The 19,866-nt window shown below is 42.3% G+C and overlaps 1 protein-coding gene across 2 annotated transcripts in view; it reads right to left on the bottom strand.

Annotated features, from left to right (window-relative positions):
• Positions 1-19,866, bottom strand: part of MALT1 (MALT1 paracaspase) — a 96,517-nt gene that overhangs the window by 35,911 nt on the left and 40,740 nt on the right. Inside the window, exons 6-9 of one of the 2 annotated variants that reach the window (XM_088476528.1) lie at positions 15,785-15,881; positions 13,981-14,025; positions 5,331-5,357; positions 1,769-1,792 (exon numbers count right to left, since the gene is read on the bottom strand). In XM_088476528.1, the coding sequence (XP_088332654.1) occupies positions 1,769-1,792; positions 5,331-5,357; positions 13,981-14,025; positions 15,785-15,881 (193 nt within the window). The remainder of the gene's footprint in view (positions 1-1,768; positions 1,793-5,330; positions 5,358-13,980; positions 14,026-15,784; positions 15,882-19,866) is intronic. The other variant, XM_088476529.1, reaches the window with a different exon arrangement.

Here is a 19,866-nt window from a genome sequence, read left to right as displayed (position 1 = left end):
CGGCCGCTTACGAGCGGATCTGAATGAGACCCACTGTACATGCAACATTAGTCCTCAAGGAAAACTTCACAGTATTTTAAAGAAACATTGATAGATTTAAGTGGTCTTCTAAACATAACAAACTGAAAACACGGACCCCACGGACACGGACTGTACACTCCAAACGCGAACTAACAGGTCACTCGGGGACACTGTCATAGGAACGAATGGGGAAGTGCAGGTTGGCTGAGAGAGTAGGAGTATAAGTATAGTAAGTAAGTAAGTATAGGTATGAAATGAATGGATTTTGAATGTTTATTTCTTTTTTTTTTAAGTAACATACTACAACATGCGATGTGTTTGTGTGTGTGTGTATCTTGTGTTTATTTTATTGCTGACACTTGTAGTCTGCCTGTAAAGAACAACAGTGTTATCTATTCTTTGCACATAACCCGCATCCAACGCCCCAAGGGATGCGAGGAACAGAGGGACGGTTGATCCTTGGGAGGAGGGGACCCATTTTTTGGGGGGTCCTGAATTTCCAAGGAAATCCAGTCCTGGGCTGACGAGCTTTGGATCTGGATAATGTTAAGGCAGCGGCATACTGTACGTACTATGGCATTTTCCATGCCAGCCAGGCAGACATGTCCGGGGCTTTCTATGGATTTAGGGGGGACCCTAATATTTTTTAACTCTATTGCAGCTTTTCAACCTAATGAAGCATGCGTAGATCATACTGATCTGTGCAGTGCTTCTGTTTGGACGAGTTTGCCGTAGTTTTTTTAACTTCTATTTGTCATCGGTTCTGAACTGAATGATCAAAGCCGATGTTCTTTAGAGCTGCAAAAACCAGCTGACATCGGGTTTCAATTCAAGATGAAACCCGATGGATAAAGCTGTTTTTATTCAAAGCGTCACGATGGCGATGTTGGTCGGTTACCGTCGGTTTTGGTTTAGAATTAAAACCGACGGTTAGTAAATTTACCCCTTGGTAACTTTCCTCCTCACCTCAGCATGTTCTTTCTATGACATCATATATTTGCATCATACCCGTTTCACGGAATGTACAAGAGACTCCGGAATTTCAAAGAAACATCCCAGATCCCGCCCCCTTTCCCCGATGAGGGGGCAGGGCTGTGGAGACGCCAATCTCATCACCACACCACTTGTATGATTCGCATGTTCAATGCTGCCACTTCATAAAGATTAAGTTATAAAACCAAGTGGGGGAGACGACACAAACCATGGAAAGAGATAAAGAGGATGGAGGTACAGTACCAACCAATCAGCTCCTAGCTGCCATTATTCACACAGCCTGTAAAAGTGACAGTTAGGAGCAGATTGGTTGGTACTTGATCTCTCACCACTTTATCACTCTCCAAGCCTTAGTACATCTCTCCCAGGGAGTGAGAATGAATAGTGAGAAATGCATCCAGCGTAGGTAGTGCAGAGATGCTGTGGTAGCTGTACCCTGTTTGCGGAGGATATCGACTTTATGTGTGACTAATGTTCAACTCAGCATCGACCCCAAAAACTGGAGTTGTACTGGGCAGAAGGTCATCATACCGGTGACTTGTCCTGGCCTCCTGCCACGGCATTGCATCTATTCTATAGAAGATATTGTTTGGGAAATTTGAAGCATTGTTGAATGAGGAAACCTAACGGCAAAGTATAAGCGTGCCCCAGGAGATAGACCCCCCATAACTCAGGAAAGAGGGCGCTGGAATATTATCGTTTAAATAAAACGGTGCAATTAACCTTTGAACTGGGATAAACTGCTCATGCTTACCAAACAGAGGCTCATTTGTGGGCACTGCAAAGGAACACAAAGAGAAATGAATTATTAAGAAAACAAAAACATTTATACCTAGCAGCAATAAAAAATAAATAAATACACAAATTTGAAAAATGCACCTTTGCACTGAAACTGATTTCATCATATAGAAAGTTTTGAAAAGAAAAAAGTGAATTTTCATTAGCGGTTTTCATAGCTATTTCCGATTGAGAAATTACAGGGTCAGTCAACAACTGTAAGCCTGCCCCTCCCGCCCCGCACAGACATCAGAACCGCCGGGATTGATGTCCCGGAACCTCTGCCATGTAGGAGAGAGATGCACCCTACCGGCGAACGGCTAATTATGCTGCTAGGATGAATTTGCTGGACACACTGTGATTGGCCCTTGTGTGACATGTGTTGTGAGCATTTTATGCCACAATGGTCCATATTCAATTTGAAGCGAAAAGTCAGTTGCAAAAAATCCTGTCATTTTTGGGGCAAATCAGCCTGACACCCCCCAAAAGATGCTCTGACACGGGGGTTCACTATGGGTACCCCCGAATAGCCCTGCTAAAGGTATTTTAAATGGTCTCAATAGGTGCTAATTAGCATCTTTGAGCAAGTGGTGGTGACTAGTATTTACCATTTTTTTTTTTGGAGAAATAAGTAGTCCCATCAAATTTGGGGCACATGAAAATGGGTGCAAGCATATTTAAAAATCGCTAAAGTCAAGCATTAAAAAGCGCAAAAAAAACGCACCTTCAGCAAGCACCTGCAATCAACAAAACACCTCCCCCATACTTCCAGACCCCCCAAAGGCTATTTCGCTAGTTTTTGAATTTGTACCCCCACTTTGAACTTTTGTCGCCCACATTTTCAAAGTGCTTTTTTGGGGTGCCCTTTGTGGTTTTTTTTTTTAATAGTTTTTGGACGCAGATAGCCTTAAGGGGGGTGTACAAAGAGTGCAGAGTGGTTTCCGCACCTCTGCACCCCAAAACCGCAATTCTGCACTTGTTTCCACCGGGTAATCATAGGCAAAACTTTTTGCCTATTACATTGAATCCGGGGATAAGTGAAAAATGCGAAAATGACGTCATCGGCGATAAAGTATCACAGCCTAATTGAATATGGCCCAATGTCTTAGAACAATAGGATGTCACATGTCAACGTCAGGATAATAATCCATTATATGGCTACCAGGAGGTGTCTCTGGAACTGCCTGCACATTGGACCTCTAGGGATGGAAAGATAGATGCAGAGTGTTGCTGATCATCTCTTTTAAGAAAGATAATGACACAGATTAGAATTAGAAATCTTGGGGGAGATTCAGTTCTGACGATACGCAACTGGGCACATAGCGGGCAATTACGAGATAAAATTTTGCTTGCTTTTTAGTTAAGCGCACCTCTATGGGGTGTAAGTAAAAGTGAGCAAGGTTATCCTGCCTGGATTACCCGCATAATATTAGTACGCCAGGTCCTAACGGAACCTGGTGGCTAACTGAATTGTCTCTTTGGTCTGTAAGTATCTTTCTATAACACATCTCTCATTCTCTCTCTCGGCTGTACAGGAATGGGATAATGAAACGCGTGGAATTGTTATATCCTGAACAAACGCTACTAAATTATAATAGAATATTCACTACTTTTTTGGTGGAGGGCTGGAATTTACCCCCAGACTGGGGTCTACTTGTCAGTGAAGGCCAGTCTGACTGAGCTGTCTACTTGATATGGTCCCACGGAGTGTCAAGGAAACCTGACAGACTGATTGGTCAATGGCCAACACTATCAACTAACTAAAGTGCACAGAACTATCTACTGCAGGGGTCTTCAACCTTGGCCCTCCAGCTGCTGTGGAACTACACATCCCAGCATGCACTGCCATAGTTTTAGCATGCTCTTATATCAAAAAGGTGGCAGTGCATGCTGGGATGTGTAGTTCCACAGCAGCTGGAGGGCCAAGATTGAAGACCCCTGATCTACTGGGAAAGTGTGTGCAGGTGCTAATTAGTTTCGTTCCTTCAGCAGATTGGGAACTCAAGAGCCCACATTGTGTCAACACCGCAGATTTGGGGGATTTATATGGTAAAACCACCACCGATTTGGAGGGGATGTGCCTTGTAAAGCCACCAGAGGTTTGGGGGTCTGTATTGGCAAGTGGCCTCAAGGATGTTGTCTGTATTGTATAGTAGGCACTATGTGGTTACTATGTTTCAGAGAAATGGTCACTAGAATTTACTCTATATAGTATATTGTCCACTACAGTGTTCTATATTTATTGTATCTAGAGGCATAGCACAGCCATAACAGTCAATACCGTCAAAATGTTGCTATGGAGCCCCTTTATTCCTGGTGAGGCTGCTGTGTGTATTGATCAGGATCTTACCTAGGGGCTGCGAGGCTGCAGCCCCCCCCCCAGTAAAATCCGCCACTTCAGTGAGCCAGTGCAGTCCGTGAATGGGAGGTGGCTTCCCATTGGAAGCGCCACCTGCCAGTCACGCTGAAGACAGGCAGCCAGCGGGAGGTTCTGGGACTGCCAGTCCGGGCTGCGATCAGCAGAAAGCAACTTCCAGTGGAAGCCGCTGCTCTGCCTTTCGGGCAGCCCTATAGGGCTTCTCGGGGCTGCAACCGATGCAGCCCCGAAAAGCTGGTGTTAAGCATGCGCATGTGCGGCGTCACTGCGCTGGTCCCGACGCCTGCCAGATTAATTGAGCAGGCACCGGGACCCAAGCCAGCAGCAGCGGCAGCACCCCCGCAGGTCAGAGGGCATGAGCCGCTGCTGATTATATAGCAGTAATTTAAACACTTTACTTTTTAAACTGGTAACTAGGAAGTTCTCTGCAGTGTATAGAGCAGTGCTGCTCAAACTTGGTCTTTAAAACACACTAACAGTCCAGGTTTGAAGGATATCCATGCACGAGCAAAGATGGTTGAAACAAAATGATAATTAAGTCACCTGTGCTCAAGCATTGATATTCTCAAAACCTGGGCTGTAAGTGTGTCTTCAGTACAGAGTTGGGAAGCACTGGTATAGAGGAATCTAGAATGCTTTCTGTATTGTTTAAAGATAACAGTAAATGTATAGAATTCAATAGAATATGATCTGTATTGTACATCAGTCACTAAAGTGCTCTCTGTATTCTATATTAGTCATTAGAATGCTCTCTGTATTGTATAAGTCACTGAATGCACTCTGTATTGTATACAATTACCACAAATGTTCTCTGCTGTGTGCAAAGGTCAATATAATACACTCTACATTGTATATCAGTCACTAGAATGATCTCTGTATAGTATATCAGTCACTAGTATGCTCTCTGTATAGTAAATCAGTCACTTGAATGCTATCTGTATCGTATATAGAGTAGGTCACTAGAATGCTCTCTGTACTTGAAATGTGTCACTAGAAACCTGTCATGGCCTGAAGACAGACCAGTCTAGACAAACAAAAGGCAAAATATTTTATTTACTCATTGAATAACTAAAATATATTTTATAAAATATATTATAAAATAATAGATAAATGCCAGGCCGATGGCCATCAGAATTAAATGGGCTCAATATTTAAAACTTACCATTAATGATTAAGTCACTTAATTCATCTAAAACAAAAGAAAACAAACAGTAATGAAATTATATTTAATCATGCTACTTTTTTTTTTACCATAAAAACAAAATAATCCATTGCGTTGATTAATGTGTCGAAAATTTGGTCTTAAATTAACAGTTCAATAAAAACATGTCCCGATTTCAGGTCATGCAGTGGTCGGGTTCAAGCATTACACCAGGGTGTATTGATATAAGTGTTATGTCACATAGAAATCGCAAATGGTAAAAAATAACGTGCGTCATGGTAATGACAATATACGAAAAGTAGCTGAAAAGTACTCACTGAGGGCCTGATTCAAGAGGCGCACGCAGTACCGATGTCACACACAAGTGACCGATGTTTCCAGTCTACACATGCGGCCAAGTCCTACTGCGCATGCGTACCGATGCTTTCCGCTATTAGATGCAGATCGCAATTGCACGCAGAGATTGTTTTTCAGTGGGCGTGTCGATGACAGCAACTGCACCTGACATAGGGCTTGTGCAATCATCGACGTTGCGATGGACGGTGCATCATATTAAACATGGCGACAGAATAGCGCCACAGTTTGAGAACCGGTCGCAGCATTAGCACAAAGACGCAGATGGTGTTGTGGAAAAAGACATAGTCTCTGAATCAGGCCCTGAATGTTTATTGGGGTGTCAGGCATACCTTGGTTATTAGGCTGCTCCCACTGCGCACTATAACAAAGGGATAATGTTTCGCAGATCAATGGGCATGACCTACTGTAAATGGAGAAACAAACACTAGGCAGGGCGGTGGGGCAGTGGTAACATCGCTGACTTCCACCACTGGGGTCATGGATTTGATTGCGACCTGAACCCTATCTGTGTGGAGTTTGCATGTTCTCTCCATGTTTGCGTGGCTTCAGACGTCTGTGTGGCAGGGAATATAGACTATAAGCTGCAATACGGCATGTGAACGATTATATAATAATATAACACAGTCTGACAGATCAGGGCGCGGTTGGTTGACTTAGGGCATGTACTAAAATATGCAAATTCTGCCACAGGGAATGTTCCCAGGTATGAGGGCATGTTTACATCTCCAAGATTACAGCAGGTGGTGCTGAGATACTCTGATCTGCATCTATTTACTAACAGAGGGAAGGGGAGGTTATTTATCAAAACTAAAACTATAGCAACCAATCAGACGTAACCCAGATAGTTCAAAGCTAACTGCGGATTGGTTGCTGCAATTTCATGCAGATTTGTACCTCTTAGCAATGGTAGTAATTAGCCCTCATGGTTTATTACCTCTCTCGTATCTGGCATTCACCTTTGTACGAACAGGGCCCAAGGGTGATTTGCATAGTGCAGAGTATGCAAATAGATGTACTTTGCTAGCCTACATAAAATGTGCCCATAGCACTGTAATTATTAGCGTCCTCTTCCTGAACCTATACTGCATTAGTTATGGTCTCTCTTGGATACTGTCATCTTCTGCATATCTGTCATCCATTGAGATTTTTCTAAAAAATCTGCTACTGTTCCACATAAAGGACCTCATTCAGAGTCGGTCGTTGCGGCCGCTCGGTCGTAGGGGAAAGGGGCCGGATATGCAAATGAAGCGATCACAAGTTGCGGTCCTAAGATGAGATCGTTAGCTGAACGACCGAGGGTAAGAATAAGAAGTGGCCGTAAGACTAAGTCACGCCCCCTTCTCGATCACAACACACGTCATCTCCTGGGATATAAGGATTAATCCCGAGCATCGGGAACCATCGGAGCTGGTCGTAGAGCTTAAGGTTGACCATACCCTCTCTTAAGCACTACGATCAAGTCAGTCTAAAAACCTCCCATGTCACATTTGCCATGACACTACTTTGTTAATTATGCACTCCCATTAAACGCCGTTCGCATAATTAGGCACGCCTGCGTTCGGATCTCCACTCCCCCGTTTTCAAGCACCTTCCCCTGTTACCACCCACAAACGGTTCATTCTGTCACTCAAATTAACGACCTGGCTGTGTTCAAGGAGAGAGAAATTTCTGATCGTAACAGCTAGTTTGCGCACACGCATTGCGAACTTTACGCATGAGCAGTTTAGCGAACGGTGACGTACAACCGTGCGGCCGCAACGACCGACTCTGAATGAGGTCCGAAGTACTGTTGATAACACTGCACAACAATGAAAATGTTTCCGATGTGAAAATAGTTACTTCTAATTGATTTCAGCATGAAAAGAATGAATATGACATTTAAAACTCTCAGTTAGCTCTGAGTTCCGAGATATAGCCCCTTTATGACGACGTAGGGGTATTCCTAGTGTAGTGGGCAGAATGGAGAGAATCTTACCAGCAATCTGCGTTCCGAGCAGAGGGGGCGGGGCCTAATGACCAAATTAAATTAATCAGTTATTTGTCCCCTCCCCTATTCAAATATATGCAATTCACGGGATTACCCACACAAGATAACTGTGGTGCACTGAGTGACAGCATAGGGAGCGGTTCCACCAAGACATTTCAGCAATGGAACAAAGATATCAGGGAAGGTGATCACTACTGTTGGACAGTGACAAGAGATGTCCCAGAAGAGGAGGACAAGCGACAAGCAAAGAGAAAGCACCCCCATGAATAGGCCACTATATTACATAGTACTTTCCTATGCTGTATGTTTGTTTCCTATGCTGTATGTTTGTTTCGTATGCTGTATGTTTGTTTCGTATTCTGTATGTTTGTTTCGTATGCTGTATGCTTGTTTCGTATGCTGTATGTTTCTCAGATTATTTTAAAATAGCTTTTCACTATGACTATATTACTAATGTACATACAGTATAGTGCAAGTAGTGTAGCTAAAAAAAAATAGAGCTAGTAAAAACATTCTGAAATCATTTTAGTTTTTCTTGACCTCAAATTAGTAATGTATGAGTATTTTTAGAAAGGAAACAAATTAAAAGTATTACTTTGTTGTACAGTGTAATTAGATGGGAGTACTAAGACAAGGGGGAAAGTACAGTACGTGGGTGAAGAACAGGTGACAAAGGGAGATTACAGGTAGAACATATTCCAGATGGTACAGAGCTGAACCCAAGTTGGCCATAATTACTCCTGTATTGCACACAAGGAAAGAAATGTGTATATTCTTCCTGACAGAAAGCCAGTTAGTTTTTATTATATTACATGTTGTTATCTGCCAGTCAACTCCCGCTTGTAGGAATGTGGTAAGACTTAGGACACACGGCCCAGCTTATTTTAGTTCTTTCAATTAGATCTGCAAACATATTTTTTTCTTTTTAACAAACGTTACTCTTTTTTTTAATTTAATTAAATTAAAAGCATTTTTTAAATTGATTAAAATTTTTATTGAAGAAAAAAATATATGTGTCTAGTGGTGTCTCCCCCCCCCCAGAGGACCCCATTTTAAAATTATCTCACATCCCCCATTAGCAATAGAGCCCCTCCCATTGGAAATATATCTCTATTAACATTATCCCACACCCCCTTAATGGTAATAGATACCCCCCACACCCCTCGGTGTAATACTTCCCTGTTCTTTGCACCCCCTTCTTCCTTGTAACCGGTATAATTTTTTTTTTACCATTTTACAACATACCCCCAGAGCTCCAGAGTCAAATGAAGTTAATAGATCATCAACCTTCCTCTAAGAATTATGGAACTTGATCCACTTATTATGAAATCTTACATCCATTCTGCCAGATAAGGCGCTGAGCATTATCCTCATTACCTCCGTCACACAAATACATCAATGGTTTCAACTAAGTTTTATAGCCATTTATTATATAACCCATATGGAACTAGGTTATCTTCTTGTAATGTTTGTCCTAGGGGGGTTGCGTGTCCTAACCCTACCCTTACCTCTAAACCTAACACTCCCTCTGCAGCCTAACCCTAACCTTCCAAGTGCCTAACCCTGTCCCTAACCCCAATACTTACCGTTGAAATGCCAGCGGTGGGATTCCGGCACCGGCATTCTGAACTCCTGCATCCTGACAGCCGGTATCTCAACTACATCCCGTCCCAGGCTAGCAGTGGGGAGACATGTAGCATCATTCCATGGATGTCAGTCCGGTAGTCCAACAAAAGTGCCAGACACAGGCTTAGGCCATAATGACGTTGGTAGCATAACAGAAAGGTAGGAGAATTTCTCCATACTGACTATCAACAATGTAGTGTAAATTTACACCACGCTAGGTAGATCTCGGTAAACTCCCCTTAACGAGGCAGCACATGGGGACGTTTGCCGTAACAGCTGGAGTCTGAGAACGATGGAAGTGTAAAGAGAATCTTTATTTCTTTTTGTTCTTATTGCCTCTTTAAATCTAATGCCTATCTCGCCGGACTAACGCTGACACAGACACACATCTCGCACTATTATATTTGGCTCTGTATCTTAAAAGCATATGTACGTATGTACAAATACATGTGTGTTTATGTTCCACGCAATAACCCAGTCATAACCATTAATCAGGTGCAATAGTATGTGACCTTACATAGCTATTAAGGCATTGCTAATATTTTAAACAATTTAGTACAATATTATCCTCATTTGTTGAATTAAACCATCACCAAGGGGGGAAAAAAAACAAAAAAACCCATTTAATAAAAAACATTAAAAGTTCTCCCAATCTGAAACTAAATTTAGTAACATCCACAAAGTTATAAAAAGTTCCCATACCGTAGCGGAAGACGTACATTACAAGTTTATATACTCCAGCTAGCTAGCGGGACACAGCTTATTGTTGTCTCTCTAATAATTCACAATTAAATATGGAGCTGATGCTGAGTTGAACGTACGCCTGTATGTGAAGCGCATCCCGTGTAGGCTCGATTTGCTCATGCTCCAGAACCAAGCGCACACAAGTATGGTTCCTGCAGAGCCGTGCGCATTTCACTCGCACTCTCCACTTCTGATTGCAGGATAGTAACTGGGCTGTAACGGTTCTCACATAGATGATATACACTGACGATCTAAGTAGATCCAGTTGGAGGCATATATACACCTATTGCGCAATGATAAAGATGGTATCAAACCAAGTGTACGGGTAGGGGTGGGCAATATACAATATAGTGCAATATAGAGATGGAGAATATACGCATTTAGGGGCCGAGTCACTACAGATCGCTATTGCAATCACGGGCTGCAATTACACATGCAGATTTGCTGCAAAAATATGCTAATAAATGCACAGCCAGCATAGAGACGCCCACTACCGCCATCTCCCATCCATAATACTTTGCATTCCTTCGTATACATGGGGAACATCGAGTAATATCGGCCCCTCAAGCACAATTACAAGAGGTCAGACCTTATTCAGAAATGACTAACCTCATCGCACACAGTGAGCACTCAAGCTGCGCATGCCGTCGCGGTGGCTAATTTACGCAGGCCCATGCAACAGCGTTCAAACGGACAGGCACGCCTGCGTTTCCCGACCACTCCCCCGTCACCACCCCCATCGCTCTGCGATGGCTTTGCGTGAGCTGCGTGATCCCAGTGTGATCGCAGTCCTGATGCATACGCAGCATGCAACAATCGGCCGTCTGCGTACGCTATCGCAATAGCGATCCGTAGTGAATCAGGCCCTTAGTTCGGTACACGTATCGTGGAAGCAATTACGACAAACTTGCGCTCAACGCTCCATCAGCCCCTATGAGAGCTCCCTTTGGTGTTCTGCTGGATATAAAATCCTCAACACAGCCCTGTATCACAGTCTTCCATTCTGATACATCCCAGGAACGTTTATATAAAATTGCGGATCTTACCAATAGATCATTCACAGGGCAGTTATGCTGAAAAACACCATTAGCCCACATGCACCCAGCCACCAGGGGGAGCCATTCTGCCTCTCCTGCCACCTATGAATGAGACTTGCCCTCAGACAACAGCCAAATGAATGGGAGGAGAGGAGCCCGCTATTTTATGTATAGCAATTTATGCAAAAAAACAAAACAAACAAACATAAATACTGTATATACTGCTACAAAAGCATGAGATAAAACTTTATTCCATGTATAAAGGACGAGCAGCACAAAACCTGAGCAAACTATCTAATCATATCAGACTATAAAGTGCAATAAAGTTATAATATTTGCTGAAGGAACTATGGATGAATAATGCAGATCTCTAGTTGCGTAACATAATCACCTGCACAATGCACTTTACTCATTGAACTGTGGTTCTAACCATACTTCAGACCGTAGGGCTTATTACTTATTATTAAGTAAATAGGTTGCGATCTGTAGCTAAGCTGGTTATGCCATTAAAATTATTGTCGCTTTAAAAATGACTGGAAGACTCGCAGGAGTTCCCGCAGCGGTGGCAGATCGCAACCTATTACATAAGCCCCAAGCTATGATAACATTATAATATGATGTTTACAAGTTAGCGTCAGCATTGCCTTTATAGGGCCAATACTGTGTATAGTTTTTGCACTTTTCGTCTTGATATCAGTGGGTAGATTATTCTCATGTTTAAGGCTCGAATTGCCCAGGAACACCGGATATTTTTCAATATATTTCTGAGAACGTGCATCTCAAGCACAGCTGCAACTACGTGCGAGCGGGCCCTGGACGCATTCGCAGCTGTGCGTCTTAGACACATGAACAGTAGAAAACAGTGGACATATTTTTTTCTAGTTCAAAGGTTGCATGCAAAACTACAATGTGGCCAATTACCCTATTGGCTGAGCCTACAATGTAGCCATTTACCCTATTGGCTGAGCCTACAATGTAGCTATTTACCCTATTGGCTGAGCCTACAATGTAGCCATTTACCCTATTGGCTCAACCTACAATGTAGCCTTTTACCCTATTGGCTGAACCTACAATGTAGCCATTTAGCCTATTGGCTGAACCTACAATGTAGCCATTTACCCTATTGGCTGAGCCTACAATGTAGCCATTTACCCTATTGGCTGAATCTACAATGTAGCCATTTACCCTATTGGCTGAACCTACAATGTAGCCATTTACCCTATTGGCTGAACCTACAATGTAGCCATTTACCCTATTGGCTGAGCCTACAATGTAGCCATTTACCCTATTGGCTGAACCTACAATGTAGCCATTTACCCTATTGGCTGAACCTACAATGTAGCCATTTACCCTATTGGCTGAGCCTACAATGTAGCCATTTACCCTATTGGCTTAATCTACAATGTAGCCATTTACCCTATTGGCTGAACCTAAAATGTAGCCATTTACCCTATTGGCTGAACCTATAATGTAGCCATTTACCCTATTGGCTTGTAGTGTCTTAAACTGTATGACACTGTTTTCTTGTTCTGCTCAACTGTTTATGTACTATGTTTGTGCACTATGTTTATGTACTATGTTTGTGCACTATGTTTATGTACTATGTTTATGTACTATGTTTGTGCACTATGTTTATGTACTATGTTTATGTACTATGTTTATGTACTATGTTTGTGCACTATGTTTATGTACTATGTTTATGTACTATGTTTATGTACTATGTTTGTGCACTATGTTTATGTACTATGTTTATGTACAATGTTTGTGCACTATGCTTATGTACTATGTAAGGTGCTGCAGAACCCTTGTGGCGCCATATAAATAAAGGATAATAATAATAATAATAATAATAATAATAATATTGGCTGAACCTACAATGTAGCCATTTACCCTATTGGCTGAACCTACAATGTACCCATTTACCCTATTGGCTGAACCTAAAATGTAGCCATTTACCCTATTGGCTGAGCCTACAATGTAGCCATTTACCCCACTGGCTGAACCTACAATGTAGCCATTTACCCCAATGGTTGAATCTACAATGTAGCCATTTACCCTATTGGCTGAACCCACAAAGTAGCCATTTACCCTATTGGCTGAACCTAAAATGTAGCCATTTACCCCACTGGTTGAACCTACAATGTAGCCATTTACCCCACTGGTTGAATCTACAATGTAGCCATTTACCCTATTGGCTGAACCTACAATGTAGCCATTTACCCTATTGGCTGAACCTACAATGTAGCCATTTACCCTATTGGCTGAACCCACAATGTAGCCATTTACCTCACTGGCTGAACCTACAATGTAGCCATTTACCCTATTGGCTGAACCTACAATGTAGCCATTTACACTATTGGCTGAACATATAATGTAGCCATTTACCCTATTGGCTGAACCTACAATGTAGCCATTTACACTATTGGCTGAACCTAAAAATATTCTAACATTCAACAATTTACAACAAATTTTAAACTGGTCCGAGGAACCACTTTGACAGAAATTCGAACATCCAAGTGTAATAAAGAGGGTTTAAATCATGGAGAAAGATAAAGTACAGACAAATCAGCTGCTATTATTTCTCAGTCTGTGATAGATAAATGACAACAGTTAGTAGCTGATTGGTTGCTATGAGCAACTTCTCCAGTTTATCTTTTTCCAATATTTGATATAGCTCCCATTTAGTGTGTTCGTAGCTCATTGCGTATAGAGAGCATCTGTTTGATTTTATATATATATAGCCACTGCACTGGCGATGGTGATTACTGTACCGCAGTATAAATACTTAATCAAATCTCATTTATATTTTTACCAGAAAACATCTATTCCGCCAAATCAATGGCAGGATCATCCCCAAATGAAAACATGCAGGAATCATGCGATCATGCAGTTACACTACCTTCTGTGCACTCCACTGCGGTATTTGTCCAAAGCTCTCCACATCCTTTTGTTTTAAAAGAAAAACAACATTTAATGTTGACCTATTTATATAAATGAAATGTTGAACAATTCTGGATATTATGCAATTTCTACCCGTACCGTCCACATATGTCTCTAACATAACAAACACATATAAAGCAGCTACATGTGACATTCTACACGCTGAGTAATCTCAGGGGCACTAACCGCAGCTTTTGTGATGCCGGAAATTGATGACATCATACTCTGGCGTGTTAGTGGTCGAATAGAATCAGAAGGCTGTTTGTGTAATCGGACAGATGTCTCCGTTTGTGCACCCGTATGTGACCAACCGAGGGATGGGTTAGCGTGGGTGTAGGATATCAAACAGATATTAAATAAACATGCTGCCCTTCCATCAACATGGCTCCCTTGGTTTGTACCGCTTTTGAAAATCCCAGCTGTTAAGTCAGGTCCCCCAATTGTATTACTTGGGCTGGTTTCCCCAACGTAGGACCCTGCCATTTATATGCATTAAGCTCCCTCTCTGCACACACTGAGATGGATGTTGTCAGAATTAGCAATTCAAGATACTTAAAAAGAGGCGTGTATTATATGCAGCAGCTGATTGGGTTCCCCATGTCACCTGACCGATTGGCTGCCCAATACAATCTGATCTGACAATCTCCTCTGCAGGCTGTGAGCAGTGCTGAAGCTGGAGGTACCAGTGGTCAGGAGAAGAGGGGTTTGGTCAACATTAGACAATATCTATAAATACGTTTCAAACCCCCCCCCCCCATTCCCCAAGGTTCCCTTCTCATCTTTTTAATTGCACTTTACAGACCATTACCATCCTCTCTGCCTGCAAAATTATGTTCTAAACACATGTTCTGGTAACACATGTCCAGTCTGAATCCTCCTCCTCCATCCTTTACCGATCATGATTGGAGGCTCTTTTCTTCTTTTTGCTGACACATTCATGTTTTCTTGGTAATGTCAGCTGGAATAGGGATGATCACTCTCTGGTCTTATCAAATTCTAAACTTGACATTCTCATGTGATCGAAAACAACAGACAAACCCCAGCACTCTTAAGGAGCGTCACTGTCTTGGAATCTTCATAGTAAACTTTTCTGATTTCCCGGGACATCAACGCATTTCGCCAAGTACAGTTCCAGGCTGGTTTTGCCCTTTAAATGATTGCATCTCGCAGACTTTTATGTAAGGTCCATAGATGGACAGCTATAGATTGACTGCTTCTTGTTTAGGCAACTGAATTACACAGTGGTACTGCATATATTGTAGTTTAGTTTAGAGCGCCATCAACAGGCTAGTACAAGGTACTGCATGTGTCAGTACACGGTTCCATCTGCAGGCTGTGAGAAAGTACTACAAACTCAGGGATAAATTGGTCACTGTCTAAATCTGAGATAGACAACCTATGTATTTGTGGTTACTGTAGAATTGCTGCTCTGGCAGGTTGGGCATGGTAGGGTTTGCAATATTATACAAGCTGGTGAGCCACAGGCTGGTCTCTTTACTGTGCTCAAAAGCAGATGTAGTATACAGATCCCCCATGCTGCATGTGAGACGGTACTGCACCCTATCAGTAATAAACGGTTTCCGTTCCATTTACAACTTTAAAATCTTGTGATTGGTTTGTGAATGTAGTTGAGGATAACGTGCCAGCTAGCACTACTGAGCCATGGCACAGATGTACACTCTGGTAATCAAAGATATAGATACACACTCTGGTAAACCAGATGTACTCAGCCATATCAACCCATAACATCCTTGAAGACTTACCTATAACAACCTCCACGTTCTTACTATTCTCACTTTCATTCCCATTAGACACTTGACAATAGTAAATGCCCTGGTCTTTATCTGAAACATTGGAAACCTAGAAAAAAAAAATATATATATATTTTTTTTAGAATTGAGTTTCAACGTGGAATACATAAGATACAGATCACATACACAGTGCATGTTTTGCAGGACAAGGAAGTGGGAAACCTGATAAATGAAGAACTTCAGACTTTGTCCAGTGAGAATATTTCATATTTTTAGCGATTGAAAAAAAAAACCATTTCCTATTTATTCTGATTTAAACTCAGATGTGAGACCAAAGGAAGTGGTTTATAGGGGATGGGTGATTTAAATAAAAAAAATAAAAAAAAATCAAAGTCAAAGTTTTAGGTGTCTTTGGAGCATTACTACAGTACAGTATGTAAAGGGATGTTGAAGCACTCATTCCAATGCAACAAACATTAGGGAACAGTGAACACGTCCTCTGTTAGACATCCTGCACAAGCTCTGCACTATAAATGCCCGTATGTATCAAGATCGTGTTCATCAGTCCCTAACCTTATTGTATTTGCATATATGCTTCAGCACATCTTAAGTACCACGGACACCTGAAAGGCACCTGTGTGCATAAGGAATTAGGTATCTACAATTCAGTGTCTAGGGGTCATATCAGTGCTCGAAGTGGGAATTTAGAGGTGGGGGTATGGAGAGATGGAGTATGGGAGTATGGAGATTGAATCCCCCCTCCTTCGGCCCCTGCTTCCGTATCACCCAATTGTACTTCTCACACCCACACTTCTCCCTGCCTGCTCCCCTCTCTCACATCCAGCCCTTCTCACTGATTCCCTCTCTCTTTCACCCCCTACAATACTAACTGCCTGCTTCCATCTGTCTGCCCCTCCCTCTATTCCCTCTCTCACCCCCTCCCCTCTCTGTAATTGCCTCTAACCTGCCCTGCTGCTGGAATGGAGCCGCTGGGAGCATCGGGTCTTCTTGGTTGCTGCAGTAGTGTACTGCAGTTTAATCTGGTGCCGCTGTGAGCCAGTGAGAAGCTGCCACTTGGCAGCTTCTTAATGGCTGGCTGCCAGCGAGCCCTGTGATTGGCTGGCGGCCAGTGCGTGTTGTTCACTTTTTAGTGCAGCCGGACCTTATGCTCTGTCCCGGCTACATGCCAGCCCCTCGGCCGATCGAGATGTGTCCTCTGCGGGACACATCTCTACACACTGCCGCCGCTGTTCCAGGGCTGGGATCCCATACTGGATCCCAGCACTGGTATATTCTCTTCTGCCGCTAAAATGAAGTGGGGTCGGGAAGTGGCGGTATGTCATACCGCCGTATACCGCCCAACTTCGACCACTGGGTCATATAATAGCAAATGGCAGCCATTAAGGACTATCTTATCTTGCCTATAAAGAACTAACTGCATACACAGTAAGTAAAATGAATATCCCATTATAGAACCAAACTTGACCATTCAATGACACTTACGGGACATAAATTAAATTTCTACTTGATAACTCAACACTTTGTATCGAGGGCCTGATTTAGCATTGCTGAACACAGATTCCCGATTATCGGAAATCTGCAAGTGCGCAAGACCCTCTCATCGCATGCGCAGAACAGGTCTTGCATGATTGCACGCAGCCCCTGCTATGCTTCTGCCTGATTGACAGGCGGAGGTGTTTACGGGGTGGCGCGGAGCCGTGGATGGCCGGCGTTCCTGGAAACGGGGGCATTTCACCACTGTTTTCCAGGAGTGGCAAGGCCAGGGGCAGCGTCCATGGAAAGCCCGTCGCTCCCCGGGTCTCGCGCATGCGCAGTGGGGATCATCGACCGGCTTGCGAGCGTCCTGCTGCTCACGAGCGGGTCTGAATGACCCCCAGAGGCCTCTTACCTCCTTGTCTGTCTGTTATTACCCAGTCTTATAGTATTTCTGATCAATTACTGCTGTGTTCCCAATTGTAAAGCGCAAAAGAATATGCTGGCGCTGTGTAAGTAATTGTCAATAATAATAACAAATTATAATAAAACACAACAGCACAATAATCTATCAATATTTATATATTGTATAACATATATTTGCTTAGTGATCATATGCTATCAGAGACCAATATAGTCATTTTTCCACGATTTTTATGCGTTAAACAAGCTATTTTATTTCATATACAGAAATGTATAAGGGAGTGGCGAGATGTAAGATGGCGCAGCCTCATGAGAAACGGGCACCATACGGGTGGTTTGGAGGGGCATGATTTGGACAGACCAGGGGTGCAGCATACTTTGTGTCAGTTCTCCAAACAGGTATTTTGCAAATAATGTATACTGTGTAGTGACATAGCACGTGTATATTTTGGGCCTGATACAGAGATGTACGCAAGGCCGATATGTACGTAGACTGAGCGATTGTTAGCCATTGCGCATGCGTGTAAGCCGTATCACGCATGTGCAGTAATTAAATTGCTATTACGCTCACACAGAGGATTTGGGGGGTCTATAAATTACCGTCTGCGTGTCTGGAGACCCGCTGCATCTGCGACAGTTTAGACTTGCTTAGATGGCTGCCTGAGATGCGACGTTTCCGGTTTTGTGTACGAGCGGCGAATGTAAGATGCTTTCAGTCATTAGCATATTTTCGCAATTGCGACCTGTGAGGGATTGCAGCTGCGATGGCGTGTGCGTCTACATCTAACTCAGGCCTGCCAAAGTCAAATAATTGGATACAATCGCTTTACAATTATTATCTGACGATATAGTCGTCTATAGTCTGATGACGTGTTACCAGGACGATACTTTGCGTTGGTGCAATCCAATGCGCTAAAATGTGTATTCATAACACACATACACTGACGCACATAACGCACACATATATATACATATATATATATACACATATATATATATACACACACAAACGCTCATATGCGTATTCACATACTTACACATGGAAGCTCATCTGTATATATTCACGTACATACACATAGACGCACATTTGCTATTTCAATACACAGACGCACATATGCGAACGCATACATATAAAATGGTTCCCACACATTATAGATATAAATCAGAGTTATTAAAGGTATTGTTAGCTAATAATTATGGTGTAAGATGTACTTAAATGAGATCTAAGGTTCAGAATACAGTGGACATGTCATGTTTGGTATCATACTAAATCCCTGTTTATTTGCAGACATCCGTTTCTATCGGCAAAGAAGTTGCATCACGTGTCCGCTAGTTATGGATGATAGGGAGTTATTGAATAGAATGTTATTACTAGTATGCAGTGTTAGAAAAACAAAAAGAAAAACTGAAATGTCCAAAAGGTGGTGCACAATGAATACTTATATTAAAACATAACTTTTATTATTATTCAGATAATATGAAAAAATAGCGAAAATAGGTTAAAAATGTATAGAATGTGACAAAGTATGAAATATGTGTTTTAAAACTGAAGTAGCGTCCTTGCTGTACTCACAAATGTCATATTACCATCAATTGTTAGGCGTTTTTGAATTTCTATATCTAATGTCTATATTACACAATTCAATGAGTTAGACCTCCTATAATTAGTCAAGAGTCAAGACGTTTCAATTGAAAAATTGTGTAAATTACAAGAAATATCGCCATTTAGTAAATAAGCCAGTGTTCAATAAGTTATCCTCAAAATTGATAGCTGGATATGAATAGTTCAATTTGTGTTGGTGAACTCAGTTTAATCTGTATAGTCCCTTACAGTGAACAACAGGGATCTGTTAATTCAATATATAGCAACCCACCATTTTATTATGTCAGGAATATGTCTATTATGTAGTACATGGTTTTATCAATAGACTATTAATAGATGGTTCTCCCAAAAGGGTAATTGCCTTGTTGGTGGTTCATTTACATGCACACATCTTTCTCTAATCAAAAATGTTGTAGGAGCACACATATGGACTGAGGCCCTGATTCAGAGCCGGACGCAAGTCACTGCTCGTTCGCTCCGAGCGATGTTTGGCCAACTGCGCATGCGTACGGATCGTTATACGCATGCGCGAACAACTCAGTGCGGCCGAAATTCATGTGCTCGCAAAATAGCG

Source organism: Taudactylus pleione, unplaced genomic scaffold (genome assembly GCF_031769625.1).
Source record: "Taudactylus pleione unplaced genomic scaffold, aTauple2 ptg000189l, whole genome shotgun sequence".
Taxonomy (NCBI): domain Eukaryota; kingdom Metazoa; phylum Chordata; class Amphibia; order Anura; family Myobatrachidae; genus Taudactylus; species Taudactylus pleione.
Note: the sequence above shows the minus strand (reverse complement) of the source record. Positions and strands in the feature narration are given on the sequence as shown.